At 45.8% G+C, this 19,028-nt stretch overlaps 1 protein-coding gene across 2 annotated transcripts in view; it reads right to left on the reverse strand.

Annotated features, from left to right (window-relative positions):
• RGS6 (regulator of G protein signaling 6) overlaps nucleotides 1-19,028 on the reverse strand; it is a 557,198-nt gene that overhangs the window by 70,050 nt on the left and 468,120 nt on the right. For both annotated transcript variants that reach the window (XM_088024538.1, XM_028101509.2), the window contains 6 exons: nucleotides 17,088-17,152; nucleotides 13,511-13,587; nucleotides 11,070-11,151; nucleotides 8,973-9,047; nucleotides 7,228-7,326; nucleotides 6,076-6,137 (listed from right to left, as the gene is read on the reverse strand). In XM_088024538.1, the coding sequence (XP_087880664.1) occupies nucleotides 6,076-6,137; nucleotides 7,228-7,326; nucleotides 8,973-9,047; nucleotides 11,070-11,151; nucleotides 13,511-13,587; nucleotides 17,088-17,152 (460 nt within the window). The remainder of the gene's footprint in view (nucleotides 1-6,075; nucleotides 6,138-7,227; nucleotides 7,327-8,972; nucleotides 9,048-11,069; nucleotides 11,152-13,510; nucleotides 13,588-17,087; nucleotides 17,153-19,028) is intronic.

A 19,028-nucleotide genomic window follows, 5' to 3' on the forward strand; every position in this document is an offset into this window, starting at 1 on the left:
TAATATAGATTGTTAATTAGGTTCTACCTTTGATAAACCTAGAGAGGAGAGAAATAACAAAAGTGAATTTAGAAAACTTCTAGTCCAACCACTTAAAAAAATCTGAGAGAAAAGTTTTAGAATTCATCCTCTCTCCCTTAACAAAAAATACACAGTTTTGCTATAAATTGTATAGAATATGGCAAAAAAAGTAAGACAGGCGAGTTGGAAGAAGAAGTGATGGGTTGAGGGGTGCCTGGAAGGGACCCTTGGAGTGACGCACACATATGGAGTGTGGTCCACAGAGCAGGTGTGGGAGAAGATGGAGACACAAAGTCTGCGGAGACGGACAGTGAGGGATGGCTTGCAGCTGTGGGACAACAAGGCATGGAGTGTAAAGCATTGTGGGACAATGACCATCATTCCTCCTTTAGAAATATAATACAAATGCGCTACAACACTTATTACAAAATCGGGGCCTCTAAATGGGGAGGAAACCTGGAAACTGAATGTGGAAAAGGTGACTAGGAGAGTGTGTTTGCAGCCCCTTGCACTGCATGTGTGGTTTGCTAGACTCGATTCACTAAAGGGAACCAGGACAGAAAGAGGCTCTGGCTAGAGAGGGAAAGGAGAGCAAGCAATACTGCAAAGAAGGAAGAGGAACCTTTGGCTCCCATCCATTCATTCGTTCATCCAGTTTTTTTTTCACGTTGGAGGTGAGGAAAAGAGAGACTATAGAGAACTCCTAAATTGTGGGTCACCAAGAGAAGATACATTCCACGGAGAGAAGTGGGACAGGTGAAGGGACGTGAGGGTGAATTTAGCCCCTCAGCAAGAAGAGCATATGCCAGGCCAGGGATCTCAGCCCTTCTAGGTTTTGGTCTGGATACAATCACCCTGGCTATCACGTTGCCTCTGATCTTTCCTTCTCTGTCCCCTAAGGTGGGCTGGGAGAAAGAAGAAGCAAGGAGCCCACAGTGTCTGGAATCACATAAAAGCAAAGTTGTAATGACTTCTTCGGCCCCTTTCTTCCTTCCCCGAAACCATCATTAAACATTAAGTTCATGGACTTCCATCACCCTAGCAGGTTTTTAATAACCCTTAGGGGATCCAGCCCCTTGCTGTCTTATCTCATTTCGTTAATTACATTTCATGATCAGGGAGGGTTGGGAGGCAGAGAAGGAACCAGCATCCAATTTCAGAGAGCAGCCGCGATCCCGAGATGGGCAAGCAAGATGATGTAAAAAATCAATTCAGCAGTCAGCTGTGATGCACAATGGCTCCCAGGGATAGGGTAAGGACAGCCCAAGTACACGGGCAGATAGGGAATGAGACAACTGAGTGGGGCAGTGTGGTGTGACTCTTGCAGTGACTGTGCATACCTCATTTTGCATTCCCAAATTGATTTGTCAAGTGCTGTAAAGCTTGGGTGAATAAACAAGGGACTCCATTGAGGACCCTGGCAAAGGACAGTAAGACCTCAATTATTTGGCAATCTCAACTATTGAGGGAACACAGGTGAGATAGATGACCAAAAGGGCCTCTGAGCAGTCTACAATGACATAAAACCTATGCCTCGAGGCTCATAATCTGAATTCAGAAGAGCACACCCCTCGGAAAACACTCTTTACTCTTGCTTTAGGACCAAGGCTAAGGGACTTGGTCATCTGATTTCCTGGTATGGTAGATCAATTTAAAAATGAGTCGCTTTCTCCAACCCATGAATCTGGTCTGGGCTTGTGACGTGTTAGCCAATAAAATATAGCAGAAATGACAGAGTGTCAGTTCCAAGCCTCAGGAGGCTTTGCCTGCTTCTACTCTCTCTCCTGGAATTCTGCTATTCCCACGTGAGCAAGGTCAAACTGGCCGGAGGATGAGAGACTATGTGAGGAAGAGCCCAGTATTCCAGCTGAGGTCATGCTAAACCAGCTGGAGCCAAGCGTGGGAGAGAGCCCAGCCAAGTTCACGGAGCTGCCTCCCCGGTCCATGGCTGCACACAGACACAAGCCCAAGCCCAGTGGAGCCGGCTGGTTGGCACGTAATCATATGGGCAGTAGCAAATGCCCGCTGTTTGAAGCCACTAGGTTTTGAGGTCAGTTGTTACTCATCGGTATCTAACTGAAGCACCTGGTCTGCTGCAGATTGTTGACCAGGAACAAGAAAAAAACCCAACAACCAAACAACTAAAAAGCAGAAACAGAGACTCAAAGGTTGTAATGGTCTGGGCTGTTTAGGGAAAGGGAAGCAGTTTGTGGGACTTCCTAAGACCCTGATCACTGGTGGTTTTAAAGCACAGTATAAAAGTCATCCGGGAAAATTAACTGAAATATAGTGTCCTTTCTTTAAGAAGGCAAGTGCATGAACCATACTTAAGAAAGATTCTCATATGGGGGCACCTGGGTGGCGCAGTCAGTTGGGCATGCGACTCTTGGTTTTGGCTCAGGTCGTGATCTCAGGGTCGTGAGATTGAGCCCCATGTCGGGCTCCGTGCTCAGCGCAGAGTCGGCTTGGTGTTTCTCTCTCCCTCTCTCTCTGCCCCTCCTCCCTTCTCTCTCTCTACTAAATAAATCAATCTTTAAAAAAAAAAGAATAAAAAGAAAGATTCTCATTTAAAATAGTTAAGATAAAAGGCTTAAGGTGTTAAATGTTATTTATCTGAGAGATTCATTTGTGTGTGCGGGGACCATACTATCTGAAGCAAAAATCGGGTAACATCTTAGACAGGACTTTGTATTGCTTCCAGGTGCAAAAGGCAGCGAATGCTGGGAAATGGACTTTGGTTGCCATGATGTTGGCCTTTAGCCACTCATGGTGACAATGGGACAGCGCAGTCGAAACCAGGATGACCCAAGAAGATCTGGGCAGAAGAACCAAACTCTTCCCATATGGCCCTTCCTTCCTCAAAGATGCCAGATTAGTGGTGCTGACACAGAGACATGGACTGCAGAGGCAGCCTTCATGGGCAGCCTGCAGGGCTCTCTGTGCAGCAGACTGAAAAGAGACAGGGTGGAAGAATTGCATTCACTCAAAGCTGCCATCTGCAGGACCAGCTTCACTCCTTGGCTTACCCTTTGTTGGTTCCTCTGAACACCATACACCCAGTTCATTCCGTTCCATGTACCTGAAGTCTGCTCCTTTCCAAGACACCATTAAGCACCACGGGGGGAAAGGAAAAAAATAATGGCTCATATTCATTGCATGTGTAGTAAGTGCCAAGGACTGGATGAAGCTCATGTCATGGACGAACTCATTAACCCTGTAAGTTAAGTGCTACTGCTCTCTCTCCTTTAAAGAAGTAGAACAGAGGCACAGAGAGATAAAGCAACCTGCCCAAGGTCACACAGTTAGAAAATGGCAGACGCAGGATCCCAGCCCTGATGGCTGGCTCTACACCCATCCCCTAAATCGTTCGGCTCTGCTCCTTCAGTAGACAAGTGTCCTTATTCCCTTCCTGGCTGGGTGTTGGCCAGAACCTTTGACCACAACCCTGAGCCAACCCATCACCCATCACCAGCCCTCACGCCTCTCCCCAACATCAGCTGTCAGGGAACTGCGTGACATGCACCTGTTCTCAGGGGGATGAGGTCCTTTGCCTGATGGCTAATTACCACCCATCACCTGCCGCAGGCCCAGGGAGAGCAGCCCCGCCACGGGGCTGCGTGCGCCCACCTGAGGCAGCTCAGCTTTCAGCTTTGGGGAGCGGAGCGGTGGCACCCAAGGCTAGCTGCCAACACCCCCTCCCTGTCCCCGCCCCATGCGGAGCCACTAAAGGCCAAGGCTCCAGGCTGCTTTATCTCCTGCTTACACCTGTCTCCTCTCCCTCCTCCTCTCTATCCGGGAGTTTCCTTGTGGTTCTAACGAAAAACCCTTGTGTCACGTTGAAAAGTTGCCAGTTATTGCTGCCAGGAATAAAATCCAGTCTCTGCTGGGCGGAGACTCCCTAAGCTTCGAGCCGGGAGTGAGGAGCGGCTGGTTGGAATCATCTTTCTGGCGTCAGCCGAGCAGTCTCTCAAGTATAAAGAGATGCCCCCAGGTGGGGCTCTCCCTGACAGCAGTAAGCAAACACACACCAGGCCTGGCCAGGCTCCCCGCCCCACCTGGACTGTCTCCTGGGCCAGCCTCAGGCCCCAGCACACCTGCCAGTTAGTCAGTGGGCTTCCCTCAGGCTGACTGGTTCAGGCTCTTTCCCCATCTCCCCAGAGAGCGGACAAAGCTCAGTGCCCCTTCTCCTGTGAGCTCTCACATTGGTGAGGGCTAGGCAGTGGCTTCCCCAAATCCTTGGAGACCTGCTCAGTCCACCTGCAGATTATTCAAAATGTGGGCTCCTCTGGACCTACCTGGAGTCCCTGAATCCAAATCCCCAGAGCTAGGGTTTGGGAAACCCTATTCTGAACCCCTCCCTGCCTGGACTGTCCTTCTCAAAACCATGGGACCTAAGCCACTTGACCCAAGGAGAGATGCTCCCTGTACCGCGCTCCCCTCCACCCCAAACACACATGCTCTCCTAGGACTGCAAAGTCTCATGTGCCCTGCAAAGGCCAGGTGTGACTGGCACATGAGGACAGCCATCCCTGTCCCTCTCTGACAGAGACAGAAGCTCAGAGGCCCTTACAGGCTTGGCACCAATGCAAGCAAGGTCACCCTGCCACCTCACACACGGGCACTCTCTGGGACAAAGGCAACTGCAGTGAGATCAGAAAAGCAATTTTAGAGCCTGGTACTTGGGAAGCCCCATGTCATGACAGTTGGGGGGAGGCGGCTCCAGGGCTCGAAGAGTCAGCTGCAGCCCCGACTCCACAGCAATCCCTGTGGAAGGGTGAGCTGAGCGCCAGCCTCCGGCCACCTTCCAGAGTGCTTGCATTGGAGAAAATGGGAATCTCGGTGATTCTTACAAGGGGCGATTTTGCCTCCTGCCTGGTCCTGCCCTGGGAATGTTTGGTGATGTCTGAAGACATTTTTGGTTGTCATGACTGTGAGGTGGGTTTTGGCATCTAGTAGGCAGAAGTCGGGGATGCTGCTATCCTAAAATGCACAGGACTGTCCAGGATGTCAATAGCGACATTACCAATGAGTCTTGGACTAGAGATGCCAGCCCAAATCCATAGATGTCCTTGGCCCCCTGAACACAGGGTGCTCATTCAGGGTTTTGTGTTTGGGAGTGGGATTTTTCTTAACCTTGATTTGTTGTTATTTATCTAGAAAGAATATGCAGATCAACCTGGGGGCCAGCAGGGAAAGGCTCACAGGTTGAACACACAGCCAGCCCTCTGTGTGAGCGGGGCTTAAAGAACCCACTTTACGCCGATATCCAGTGAATGCTAAGACCCAGCTTAAGCCCTTGATCCCTCAGATACTGGTCATCTCTTAAACAGTAGCATATGGACGAACAAATGTTCAGTGTGGGACTGTCCGATCATATTTATTCCATCACAGATTCCCCAGGTGGTCTCTCCTCTTCACTGAGGATTGGAAAACAGACCATTTAGTTGACAAAATGGAGTTTCCCCCGAGTTAATGGAGTGGGAGTGGAACCAGCTACAGGTGCAGACTGTGGCACAAATGCTCCTGAGGAAGCCAGGCTGGAGGGGCCAAATATTTTCTTTACAGTTGATTTGATGCAGTTCTGTGCACACACATGGTGTGTGCAGGTGGAACACCTCCTGATGGCCTGGCCCCCTCCTATTTGCGTGGCCAGCACCTCAAAGGGCACACAACATTTTTTTCCCCCTATAAAGTGAATCTGGGCATTTCATAGCTGAAAAGGGAGCAATTCCATTTGAATGAATCAAGAGGCTGAGGGCAAAAGTGCATTAGGTAGCTTTTACAGACATTCCTCCTGGATTGACAAGGATTGACAAGGTCCTGTGGCCACCCCCTGGAAAGCTTCAGCCACAAAACATTTCTTGACATCATTCAAGGGAGGTCTGCTGTCTTGGCTGTACTTGCACAGGGCCTGTGGTGTTTTTTCACTTATCAGTTTAAGAAATGACTATGGTCTGCCTCTTGGTGTGGTGCATCCTTGTTAGCCATGACCCTATAACATTTCTCCTTTGTTAAATTAGAAGAAAACAGTAATATTATGGAGGGGAAACATACCTTTCAGCCACTTTGGACATTTTTAAACAATGTCTGTCAATCTGTGCATTCAAAAATGTTATCTGGGGAAAGATAGAACAGAGGTGTTAAGACCAAACTTGATTTTTTTCCCCCTTCACCCCATGAACCCAAACCTTGTTTTTCCATCAATAGCCAAACAGCTCCTCTGGCCAGCCTTTGCCAACCCTCCAGCTTTGCATTCCAACAATCATTTGCCCTTCTGGAAATTCCCACCACACTCAGGAATCACACTCTACAATTTAGCCTATGCTAATATTCTGTACTGTGTTGTAGCCTAGGTCTCGACTCCAAAAAGTGATTGCAAACTTAAAGGCAGTGGTATACATCCTACAAAGCTTAGCAACACTTTATAGGCCACTGTAAATATCTGTTTGGACTAATTTCCAGTGATTGCCCTCTGCACTCCCTTCACACCTACATCACACCCACCATATGCTTGGTGTACTCGACTAGATCATGAAATAGCTACTTCACATACATCTGTTTCCTCTTCCCCACCACAAATAAACTTGTCAAGGGCAGGCACTTTTGGGTTTCCCCCAAGAAGCCAAGAAAACATAATGTAAAGATCCTAAAGTTACTTCATTGCCCGTGAATCCTACAAAGGAGTGATATAATTAGCCATTATAGGCTGACCTGGGTTGACCAGTTAGCTTCTCATCATGAAGGAAGAAAACATTGAACCAAATAATGCTGAATTGGCACTGAGAGTGGGGCTTTCTTTATTTGTAAACTTGCCTTTTGAATCACAGCAATAAAGTCGGTGGTTCTGAGCTGGCTTACTCTGTAAGTGCATTACAATTTTAAGGACTCCATGACATCCATCCCTCCCCCCCTTCAGCCCCCACAGCATTCTGTGGGAACCCCACCTACAGCAGTCACCCCGAAGCATTGGGATAACTCCTCTACGTCCTTCTCTAATAACTGCTGGGGGAACTTGGTGCAGACTTTTTCCTCTCAAGCTTCCATGGGTTGTTCGCACACAGCACTCAGAGGTTCAAGTCATCCACAGCTGGGTTCCACTGTGGTTTCCAGGAACTCAAAGCTCACTCAGCCTTCAGAGGTGAACATTCAAAGGGTTTTCAAACTGGCCACGTCTCCTCCTGGGAGTGCAGTAGTCAATTCATTCACCTGTTTCCGGATGTCCTCTTTTGTAGTTTTCCTGATTGGCTGACTGGGTATGTGCACGGGGCTTTGCGACTGGGACTCTTCAGTCACGCCATACACTGACTAGAGAAGAAGCAACAAGATAGAATCATGCACCCTCAGAGTTGCAGGGCGCTTTAGGGGCAGGCACTGCAAGAGCTCTTTTGATGCTTCCAGTCCCCTTGGTGACATCCTGACAATAAGTGATCAGCCTCTGTGCAAATTTCTACAGTGAGGGGACCTCTTCCTCTTGAGGCAGCTTGTCCCATCTTTGGGCTACCACTGTTAGAAGATCTTTCCTCTCACTAAACTGCAACAGTCTCTTGAATATCAGCGTGTCTCCAAATATGGTCCTAGACCATCCACAAAGAATCATCTGGGGGTACTTGGTAAAGATGCACATTGCTGAGCCCCACCCCCGACCTACTGAATCAGAGTCTTTGTGGGTGGGGTTTGGGAACCTGCACTTTTATCAAATGGCCCAGGTGATTCTGAGGCACAAGAAAGTTCAAGAACAACTGTTGAAAGTTAGGCACGAAAGATCCTCTCTAGATTTTCTCTTCCCCAGCAGATGACAATGCCCATCTGGTACAAATTTGCGATGGCAGGGTTTCAGATTCTTTCTTTTTCAGCCAGCTTTCTGGCCTCAGTTTCTCCTCATGCTATGGCTTCTTATTAAGCAGTTTCCTTGTGCTGGAGACAGATGAAAGACAATCTTTGCTTTGAGAATGAAATGAAACCCCAAAGGCTATATAATGTATAGCTGAAATCTATAAAATCAAGAGGGGCTCAGATAGAGAGGATGTGAGCCCCATGAAATTCTGGAATATTAGAATTAGGGGGCCCTTAAAGATTAATTGAGGATGTCTTAAGACTAACGTCATAAAGTCTAATACCTACAAGGGCATAACTATTTCAGTAAAGAATAAAATATGTAAGTAGATTCAAGAAGTTGATATATATATATATCATGTCGTGTGTATGTGTGTTTGAAAAAATGAGAGCATTGGTCATTACAAGAAATAGGAATGTCTGAGGGCTCATCTCTAACCTCCTGAAATTAATAGTATGGGGGACAGACACGTTCTCCCACAATATGGTCCTTGGTGTCATGGTGAGGTTGGGATATACCAGTTGTGGGGCAGGCTGAGTGTGGCACCCTTGAGTATGTCATGCCATTGCCCCTTCCAGGAGAGTGAAACACAAATAAATGACGGTTGGCACATTCACAGTTGGGTATGATGGTGATGTGAATTTGGCTGATCTAGATACATAAAAGACTTTCAAAGTACTAAGCTCACCTTCACCCATGGCACTTGGATACTTTTTGTTCCTTTAGTTTCTTTTCCTCCAATTGCTATTTACCCTGCACACCTCAGCACACTTGAGCCTGCTTTGGAAGCCCTCAGGAAGCTCCCGGTCTGGTGTCCCCTCCTGGCCCCCTGGTGCCATCCAGCGCTTCCCTCACACAGCCCTCCTAACTGCCTGGGGGTTCGCCTCCCCCCACCCCAGTTGTGGGCTTTGTGACGACTCATCACTGTATTTCAGCAGCAAGAACGGTGCCAAGTACACATCGGCCACTCCACAAATATTTGTAGAATGAATGAATGAAATTGTTTCAAAGGACAAAACGGGGTAGAATTAACAAATAGCAAACAACTGTTTGAACAGTACCAGAAACAGAAAGGCTATTTGCGTCAAGAATTTTTAATTCAGCTAAACTAGCGAACCTTTTTAACCTTTTGTGGGTTCTTCAGACGCCGGCATTTTCTGATATCCATTTCTGTTGTGTTCACACACCCTGGCTGAGAAAAAAAAAAATCATTATATAAACTGCTAAGTGAAAATCACACCTTCCAGTGTGACCCAAGCGACACCACCAGACCCAGTCTTTGTCTTTCCGATTACAGATATTACATGATTATCTCCACTTGGCCACTTACAATTCCTTTTACAAAGATTTTTTTTGGGGGGGGTATTATCTTTTTTTAAAATTTTTTTATTGTTATGTTAATCACCATACATTACATCATTAGTTTTTGATACAAAGATGTTTTTTCTTCAGTATGTGTTCCTGCACGGAGTCCCCATATGAAATATCAAAGCCTACCTCCCACTATCTAGGGGTGACATGTAGAGGGTAGAGTGTATAGTTTATAAGAGTGAACTTTTTTTTTTTTAAGATTTTTATTTATTTGACAGAGAGAGACACAGTGAGAGAGTGAGCACAAGTGGGAGGAGGAACCGAGGGAGAAGCAGGCTCCCCACTGAGCAAAGAGCCAGATGCGGGACTTGATCCCAGGACCCTGGGATCATGACCTGAGCCAAAGGCAGACGCTTCACCGACTGAGCCCCCCAGGCACCCCAAGAGTAAACTTCTTATTCGGAGTGGCCAGATAGTTTCAGCCACAGCCTTTGTTCCTACATGTTACTCGACCATCTACCAACAATCCAATATCACGCTGGGGAATTACTTTTTGGGTTTTGCTTTTAACCAGCTTTTAGGAAGGGCTGACATAGGTTCCCCATTCTAGTTCCATTTCATGAGGAAAATGCAAGATTTGTTTTAATCATAGGAAATTAGAAATACTCATTACTTCTAACCTCATTATGCATGGATTTTGTATTTGTGAATTCACCTATGAGCTAAACTTTATTCATAACCTCCAAGTCCCTATTTGTGGTGCATTTGTGATCATTTGTGGACACGGGCAAAGCAGCAAAAATCATGAGCGGCCCGATGTGGTGTTCCCAAGGAGGCTGACTAAGCTGAGGCTCTGCCTTCTTGTTTCACCTCTTACTGTAAACGAATGTCCTTTTGACAGTCTATTTAGGCCCACCTTTTCCACAGTTCTGTGCTTTTTGTTGGTTTTGCTGTTTAACATGGCCCCCGAGCACAGTGTGATGTGCTGTCTGGTGTTCCTATGTGCAAGAGGGCTGTGGGGTGCGTGACAGAGAACACAGGTGTGTCAGGCAGAGAACACTGGTGGCCCTGAATTAAGTATTCATAAATCAAGAACATACTTTAAATAAGATGTCTTTAAACAGAAACAGGCTTTAGACATGGTTACCTATTGATTAGTTGAAAAGACTGTGACCAGAGGCTCACGGAAACCTAACCCTGTAGGTCTCCCTGGATAATGGCTCAGCATTGGCTAATTCAGTGTGCATGGCTACTTTGCAGAACATAGCTACCGTGAATACTGACAATGGGCCGCATTTGAGGAAGATCATTCTACAATTTAGAGTCGAGTGACAGTAGAAATGGAAACTGCTTATTGAAAGTGAGGGGATGGAGAAACATCTATCATGCAAATGGATAGCAAAAGAAAGCCAGATTTAGCTCTACTGATATCAGACAACTAGACTTAAAACCAAAGACAAACGAGAGGTGAAGAAGGGCACTGTATCATAATAGAGGGGACAATCCAACAAGAAGTTCTAACAACTGTAAATATTTACGCACCCAATTTGGGAACACCCAAATATATTTAAAAAAAACCCCAGAAACTGCTTATTTTGGGGCTGCAAACTTCTGGGGCCCAGAGGTCCCAGGGGGAATTCTCACGGTTCTCCCTTCCCAAGTCCATATTTTCATGGATGAATAAGTCTTAAAAGCTGGAACTGACATACATTCCAGACAATCTACCGAGATTATATCGACTGAATGTCAAAACCAATTTCACAAAGTTTAGCAATGCTCTTTAATTTTAAAGAATGAGACACCTGGTGGCTAAAGACAGTCTTTTCTTTCAAGTGAAGGAAGAGGGCAACAAAACAAAACAAAACAAAACAAAAACATAAAGAAACAAGCACAGCTTTCTCACCACTGGCCTGTGCACATCCCAAAAGGCCCGTTCTTGACTATCCAAAATTTTCCTTTCCGTCTTGTCCTTTTTCCGATCTATCCTGAAAGAATGAAGAAAGGAAATCAGAGGCTCCTGTTTCTAGGAGCTTAGTGCACACAGGGCTACTGGCATCTGTGTGGTCCCTGCTCTTTGCAGAGCTGTAACATAGGGGTGGACCATTCCCTCAAGAGAACCTTAAGAAGTCCACACGTGGGAAGAGTACTTGTTTTAGGCTGGACTGCAAATCATCATAGATGTGGACTGAACATTGTGGGCCTAAGGAGAGAACCAGAATCCAACTGTTTATGTGAATGATTAAGATTGATATTATTCAGAACTGAATTATCCATGGACATGCCCCCATCAAAGTGGACCCTGCGTATTCAAATTATAGGAAAGAATATAACCATGGGCTTGCAGTGTTTCATCCTCAAATTCGAGAGTTTGCTTTAGATTCAGTTAATAGAAATGTCTTCAAAATACTGCAATTGCATGTTTTAAAAGTCACTTAAAGCATCTAGCTTTCTAAAAGCAGAGGAATAGCCCTAACATGTGACAAGATCCAGAAGACAAATATCACCGGCCTCAGCTGGGGGAGGTACAAACTGCAGGAGGTAAATGACAGGTGACAAAGACAGATTCTTTATGGTCTGATCAGTAAATAGATAAGAGGTTTTTTTTTTTTTAAGGCCTATATTACTTCATATCACCTTTCTAAGTAAAAAGTAACAGATTAATTGTTGTGTAACTTCTGGTTCTTGGCTCTCTTGGGAGCACTTCAGTTTACTAGCCTGAAATAAACCATAATCACCCTCTGATTTTTGTGATAATTACTGTGTACTTCAACGGCCCACAATTATAATGTAATCACGAACTTAATCAAAAAAGTTAATCGAGAAATACCGTATATGTAGAAAGTGACAATTTCCCCTCCTTTTTCAACATGCGATGCTGGGTGATCCTCAAAGTGCAAATTAACTCTCCTCTTTGCTTCGCAGTGGCTTCTGAGTACACAGGCTCGTTTCTGCCGTCTCCTCCCCCCCTCAACCCCCCCCCCCCACTTTCTCTTTCCTCAGGGGCCACAGCTCCTCCAGCTCAGCACAGCATCCCGTGCCCAGTGCCCACCTCCCTCCTGGCTGCTGGCAGCATGAGGCATGGTCTGCAGGCGTGTGGAATCGTGGCAGAGGGGCAAGGCAGAGACTGCAGAGGGAGGGGGAGAGCCATGGCACCATGCTGGCCACCAGACCCAAAGTCCTTGGGTCATTTCGAACTATGACCACACCTGTGACCCAGCCCAGGGTGATGGGCTGCAATGCTGCCCCCAGAGTGCGGAGGGGTGCTGCTCAGGGACAAAGCAGCGTTCAGAGAAAAGGTGCTCGCCTTTGCCTAGCTCAGTGTCCCTTTCTCATCTCCTCTGTCCCATTTCTTCTGTTAACACTCCCGGCTAAATCAGAGATCATTGTTGGAGAGGGCAAGAGAGAACCCAACCTGAGCAAGTTCATTTCCTAGAATTGAAAGGATGTGGTTGACAACTATGTTTATGGGCGGGGGCCATGTATTGGCCACTTATTATGTTTCCTTAGAGAGGTAGGAATTTCCACTGTAGTCCCTGGGAGGGAAAAGTATGGGGAAACACTTCAGCTAGTCTTTCATCTCCTGTACTCCGGGGGAGAAAGAGGGCCTTCACTTTGTTGGTGGATCTGAAAGAAGAAATTGAGAAAGCTCAGGTCGGTCCTTTCTGGGCCCTGTGTGGGTCAGCCTGTTCTCAGGATGCCTGTCCTCTGCATGCAGTGACCTTACAAGGGGTCAACTCTGCCCTGTAAGGGGTGGGGTTCTGCAGATATTTTGCTCTGTTCAGCATGGACGAGTTGAATTCCAGGGTAAAGATCTGTCGTCACAGATCCAAAGTCACGCCCTAGAACCTGGCTTTTATCAGTAATAATCTTAACACACTGGACTCCAACATCTGACTTTTGTGCCTTATTTTTGATGTGCTTAACCCCTCCCCTCAGGGGGGAAGGAAGAGGAGCTGGCCTCCCTAAACTCCAACATGTTTTCCTATGAAGAGAGAATCTCCAGAAAAGTGGGTCTGATGTTTTTCAGCCCCTGAGCACAGAAGACTACTTGGAAATCTCTTTAGGAAATAGGAACATCTTCTAACCAGATTTCTACATTGGAAAGCAAGCCCACTGCCTGCTAGAACACATGCTTTTGAAGTTATTTCAGAGTGCCATTGATTTCAAAGAAATCAAAGAAACTTATCCATCTTGACTTTGATTTCTACTCTGCTGCTCTCATGCAAGACGACAGCATTTGACCGGCCGTAGCTGGCCGGCCGTGGAAGGAAACCACTCTCAAACCACCTCCACATTCCAGAGAGTCTTTCTCTCTTTTCCAGGGTCGCTGTCAAGTTCACCTACTTCACTTGTGCTTCTGCTTGCATAAAGATGAATTCCCACTTCCTTGCAAAGGCCCTCTGGAGTCTTGCTAAGTTTTCCTAATGAGAAATGAAAATCAACGAGAAGGCATTAATCTTTGTAAGTTTGCACACTGACACCTATGCTTATTAGAAGGCAGTCATCTATTTTGGTTACTCTCCACAGAATAGCAGTGCCCCACTTTAAATCCACTGGATGCGAACCCAATGTGATATTGCACCAGACCCTGCTGTACAGAGTAGAACTATTAATATTCATTTACACACCCATTAAATCTGAAATCTCCGTGGTTCACCTGATTCCTCTTCTCTTGTGTGTTTTATATGAACTTGTCGTCACCGTCACTGAAGATAAGGAGAAGGGTTTGTGGCTATTCATGCAGGATTTGGGGAAGGGATGAGGGGGCTCTTTGTAGCCTATTGGACATCTCCAAGAGCAAAGGCAAGAAGGGATTTCTCAAGACTCATTTTCCAGCAAGCAGGGGCCCGGGAAGGCAGCAGGAAAGGAAAACGTTGATGACCTGGCATTCATGCCTTTGAAAGTTCAGATTCAAAAGAGGGAGAAAAGGGAATGTCTATATTTGTGATGTTCATGAAAGGAAAACCCAAAAACAGAAAGAAAGAAAAGGCATCCAGGATTGCCTTTAGAGGAAGAGGGGAGAAGCCTTTTCTCTAAGCCTGTGGTCTCTCCTGAAGGCACAATGGGACAGTGGTTGGTGGGGGGGTGTTTGACGGGTCTCCTAATGATCCACCTAATTCTGATGGAATGCAAGGACAGAGCCCACATTATGCTATGTATTTTCATAGAGCTCATGCCAACACTAATTGATTACTCTCATTAGTAGTTTATTAATATAAAAGGAGCTTCAGTTGAAGATCAACACACATAAACTAAACTCAGTTATTACCAAGGCTCAGTGTACGAATATCTCAAAAAAACCTGTTCCTTTGATTCTTCCACTGTTCATAGGAAGCAAAGCTGGTGATACCTACCCATCAGTCAATTCAGGAGCAGTTATTTAAATTATGAACAGTCACACCATGGAATACGAGGCAACAATCAAAATCAATAATGTAGATTATTGTTACTGACATGGAAAGATTCTCAATATACTTACAGCATATGATTGGGGAAAGAAGCAGCTTACAGAATAATGCTCAGGGTATGATTCAAGTTTTTGTTTTTGTTTTTGTTTTTTTAAGGAAAAAATGTATGTACAGAAGAAAGATTAGGGGAGAAGGATTACAGGTTCTTTCCCCTCCTTTCTTTGCTGTTGAATTTTTGGCTTTACAAAGAGAATATGTCATCAGAAAAAAATGAATAACATTACTGAATTTTGAAAACAAAATACTTTTTAAATTTTCTAACCCACTTTTAGGCAGAACTGCAACCTGGAAGAACATCTTAATGCCATATTCTTTACAAATACCAAAACAGAATATTATACAGCAAAAGAGAAAACTGAATAAAATATATCGGGAGTTGATGCTATCTTGTTTCTGTGTAGGACCTTTTTTATGACATGGAAAATCTGGGGAAGAGAGACACAGGGAGGCCAGGCCACACGCTTCCGCAGGCTACGTCTTTTGGACAGGTCATGTTAGGGAAGGGATGTAGCACCTTGTACTGGGTGCACAGAAGTGGGAGAGCAGATTCTGAATGAGGGGTGATGGCTGGCACAAGAGGCCTGATGGGGACAGGAACTGGGTGCCCAGGATGCTCAGATCCACAGAATAGCCATGCTAGGGTTTGCTTGGGAAGATCATAATGTTCCAACATATTTACGTGTAATGGCTCCCATTGATAAGCACACTTTGGCCAGGTCCTGAGGCCCTGGGTCAACTGAACCATGTCCTCCAGGACTGTTTCCCCACTGGCTTATGCACAAATCCCCAAGAGTGACAAAGCCTGGTGCAGTGGGCCTCACACTTATTGTGGGAAACTGAGGCAGCGTGCAAGGGATGTTTGGAAGGAAGGAGCTGGAAGTCCTGTTAGTGCTGGATTACCGGGGAAGGATTCCTCACTGCCCCCCAGGGCTGCCCCTCCCCCTCGCCGCCAGCCTGTCAGTCATTTCACGGCTCCGCAGCTGCCGTACCTTCTGGAGGGTATGTGAAAATCTGGCCCATTTCCTAGATTTTCTGTGACCCATATAAAGGTTGGTTTGGGGGAAAGGTGGTGCAGGGGGAGAACTGGGAAGGTCTGTACTTCATCTGACATGTATCTTATCTTCTGGATTAGATCTGGTCCTTAGATTCTACTGCCAAGAAAGGCAGAGCTGGGTTTAAAGATGCAATTAAAAATTATTATATAGTAAGTTTTAAAAATTCTCGTATTACCCCCCTTTTCTTTTCTTTTGGTGTACAGCTGTATGCATTTTAACACACGTATAGATTAGATCCCTGGAACGACCACCACAATCAGGATACAGAATAGTTCCATCATCCCCAAAAAACTCCCTGTGCTGTCTCTGTATAGCCACATCATACCCCCACCTGTAACTCCCAGCAACCAGTGGTCTGTTCTCTCTCATGATAGTTTTGTATTTACGAGAATGTCAAATAAATGGAGTCACACAGTTTGAAATCTTTTGAGACTGGCTTCTTTCATTCCACGTAATGTCTGGAATACTCATCCAAGTGGTCGTGTGGATCAACAGTTTACTCCTTTTCACCACAGAGGAATATTCCCCTGAATGGACATACCAATGTTTATTTATTTATTTTTTTAAAGATTTTATTTATTTATTTGAGAGAGAGAGAGAATGAGAGATAGAGAGCACAAGAGGGAAGAGGGTCAGAGGGAGAAGCAGACTCCCCGCCGAGCGGGGAGCCTGATGTGGGACTCGATCCCGGGACTCCAGGATCAAGACCTGACCCGAAGGCAGTTGCTTAACCAACTGAGCCACCCAGGCGCCCAGACATACCAATGTTTATTTCACCATTTACCTCCTAAAAGCACCTTTGGGTTGTTTCCAGCTTTTGCTTACCACAAACAGAGCTGCTATACCCAGGTTTGTGTGTGAACAGAAGTTCTGATTTCTCTGGGTATGTATGTAGGAGTGGGACTGCTTGGTTATATGGGAAGTGTATGCTTTACTTCGTAAGAAACTGCCAAACCATTTTCCAGAGTGGCTGTGCCATTCTGCATTCCCACTTGGCATTCCCAGGACTTTTTATTTTGGCTAATCTAACAGATCTGTAGGGGCATCTCACCCTGGATTTAATCTTTATTTCCCTAATGGCTGCTGATGGGGAACATCTCTTAATGTGTTTATTTGTCCTCCCTAATGTTCTCTTTGGTGAAGTATCTGTTCAAGTCCTTTGCCCATTTTTGAGCTGTTTGTTTTCTTATTGCTGAGTTTTAAGAGCTCCTTATACAAAGATGCAATTTTATTGGATGGTAAGAAGAGGTGAGAATCAAGGAGGGGAGATAAAAGGGACTTCCTTTCCACTGTCTGAAAGGGACTAGGGAGAGAAAAGAGGCAACAGAAGCGGAAACAGAGCTGCAGATACGGTTTTACTCTCCTCCCACACCTAAACTGAAAAATAACCATACTTACTGCTTCATAATCTGCCAATTCCAGCCTTGCTTTATTCTGCATTGTCCTCTTACAGAGATAGATGGCTGAGGGAAGAAGAGAAATTACATGTGCAAAACCTGCAGTGCGGTGGCGTTAAAAATCCATCCATCCATCTGTCCGTCTGCTCATCCAGCCAGCCATCCAGCCAGCCCTCCCTGTGTGCCCGGTGCTGTGCTGTGCAGAATTTGCTTCTGTGTGGAAGCCATGGCACCTAACCTCCAGGAATCTTCCTGCAGCTCAGGATTGGATGAGGAGTCCACCTTCCAAGTCTTGACCGTTCCCTTTCATCCTCCTTATACTCTGTTTCACCCCAGGCATCCCTCACCAGGGTCATCTTTTACAAATATGATCATGTTGCCTCCTCCACTCCCTGCACTGCTTCCTCAGTGACCTCAGAAGAACTGTCAGGCTCCTTAGGGTGGCAGGCTTGGTTCTTTAAGATCCAGTCTGCTTACTTTGTCAACCTCTTCCTTCCCTGCCTCACTTTCAGTTCCACTCTTCTGCCCATGTGTTCTCTGCTAGGAAAGGCCTTTCCACTTCCCTCTTTTTTTCCTCTCTCTGGCAACCTCCTACTAATCTTGGAAGACTCAGCTCTGTGTTCTGGATAGCATCTACCTACCCTGACCCATGAAACTTAATTCCAGTGCACGGTAATCATGGGTTTACTAGACTGTCCCCGGCTCTAGGCTGAGGGCTCTTCAAGGGCAGAGGCTGTGTCCTACTCAGCTTGAATCCCTACACTTAGCACCAGTGTGGCCCACCAGGTGGAGTGCATGAACAGTGCAAAAGGAGGACAATTTGGGTCTCTCTTTCCAAGCTAAGGAAGGGTTCTTGGCCCTCAGTTGCCAGAGGATTCTTTCTGAAACCTGCTTTCATCACTTCCTCTCCCTACTTCTGCTTCTTCAGTATCTCCCTCCTTCTCCAGTGCCAAGTAGAATGACCCAGGGAAGACAATAGATGAGTGGTATGAATGAGATTTAGGATGACCAGAAGAGAGGGTCAGAGAGGACCTGTGGTTGACCCGTGGTTCGACAGCTTAGTTATACTAGGAGATCTAGTCAACTAACTCCTTGCTGGATCAACCAATCTCCTCCATGCAGTTTGAAAAATGTGCTCATGGCAGCTTACAATATGCTGGAACCCTGTGGCTGGCAGCCTGCTCTGGTATGTTCATGCTTCTGCTCACTCCAGTGGAGTTGTATGTAAGATTCAGTCAGTTGTGTTTGTTCTCAAATCTGTTTATGTCAAGCATACCTTGTTATTTTAATAATGTAAGTTCCCTAAATATTACATTTCACTGATGAAATTAATGTGAAAAGAGAGAGTTGTTGTTTTTATGAAGACCCAGGTGAATGGTTCAGAACAACCTGATAAAGAAGAGTTGGCTAAGACAATTGCTCATGAGTTTGGTAGAGGTGAAATAACTGAAAAAAATGGGGAAAAATAAACATAATCTGAAAGGGGTCAACATATAGATTGTTTCAAAAATGTTTTTAAATTCTTGATGCTCTTTAAAGATGCCCAAACTGGACAGTTTATCTTGAGTGTGTAGCTAAGAAAGAAACTCATATCATTGGGGTCCGTAATCGAAGAGAGTCTTTGGTCCTATCTCAAGAAGCTGTCAAATGATTGTTCCTTTGTATAGCTTATGTTGATATGAAGTGATTCGGTATGAATGTATCTCCTCTTCATAATCCTCCACTTACCAGCTTTTCCAGAGAACCAGGCACCCATAACTCTCCATAACGTCTGAAAGCAGCATCTGCTGTATTACAAGGTACCTCCTTCATTCTCTTGGACCACCGTTAAGGCAGCCTGTGGAATTGGGGGCTACTAGAGAGGAAGCCTGTTCACCAGCCCCACCACGCTGGTCTCGTTGACCCAGGCGCGGAGCTGCTCAGTGGAGGTGAAAGCTGCTTT

This window comes from Eumetopias jubatus, unplaced genomic scaffold (genome assembly GCF_037043125.1).
Source record: "Eumetopias jubatus isolate StellerSeaLion01/CBP00866 unplaced genomic scaffold, mEumJub1_p1.0 scaffold_7, whole genome shotgun sequence".
In the NCBI taxonomy this organism is placed as follows: Eukaryota; Metazoa; Chordata; class Mammalia; order Carnivora; family Otariidae; genus Eumetopias; species Eumetopias jubatus.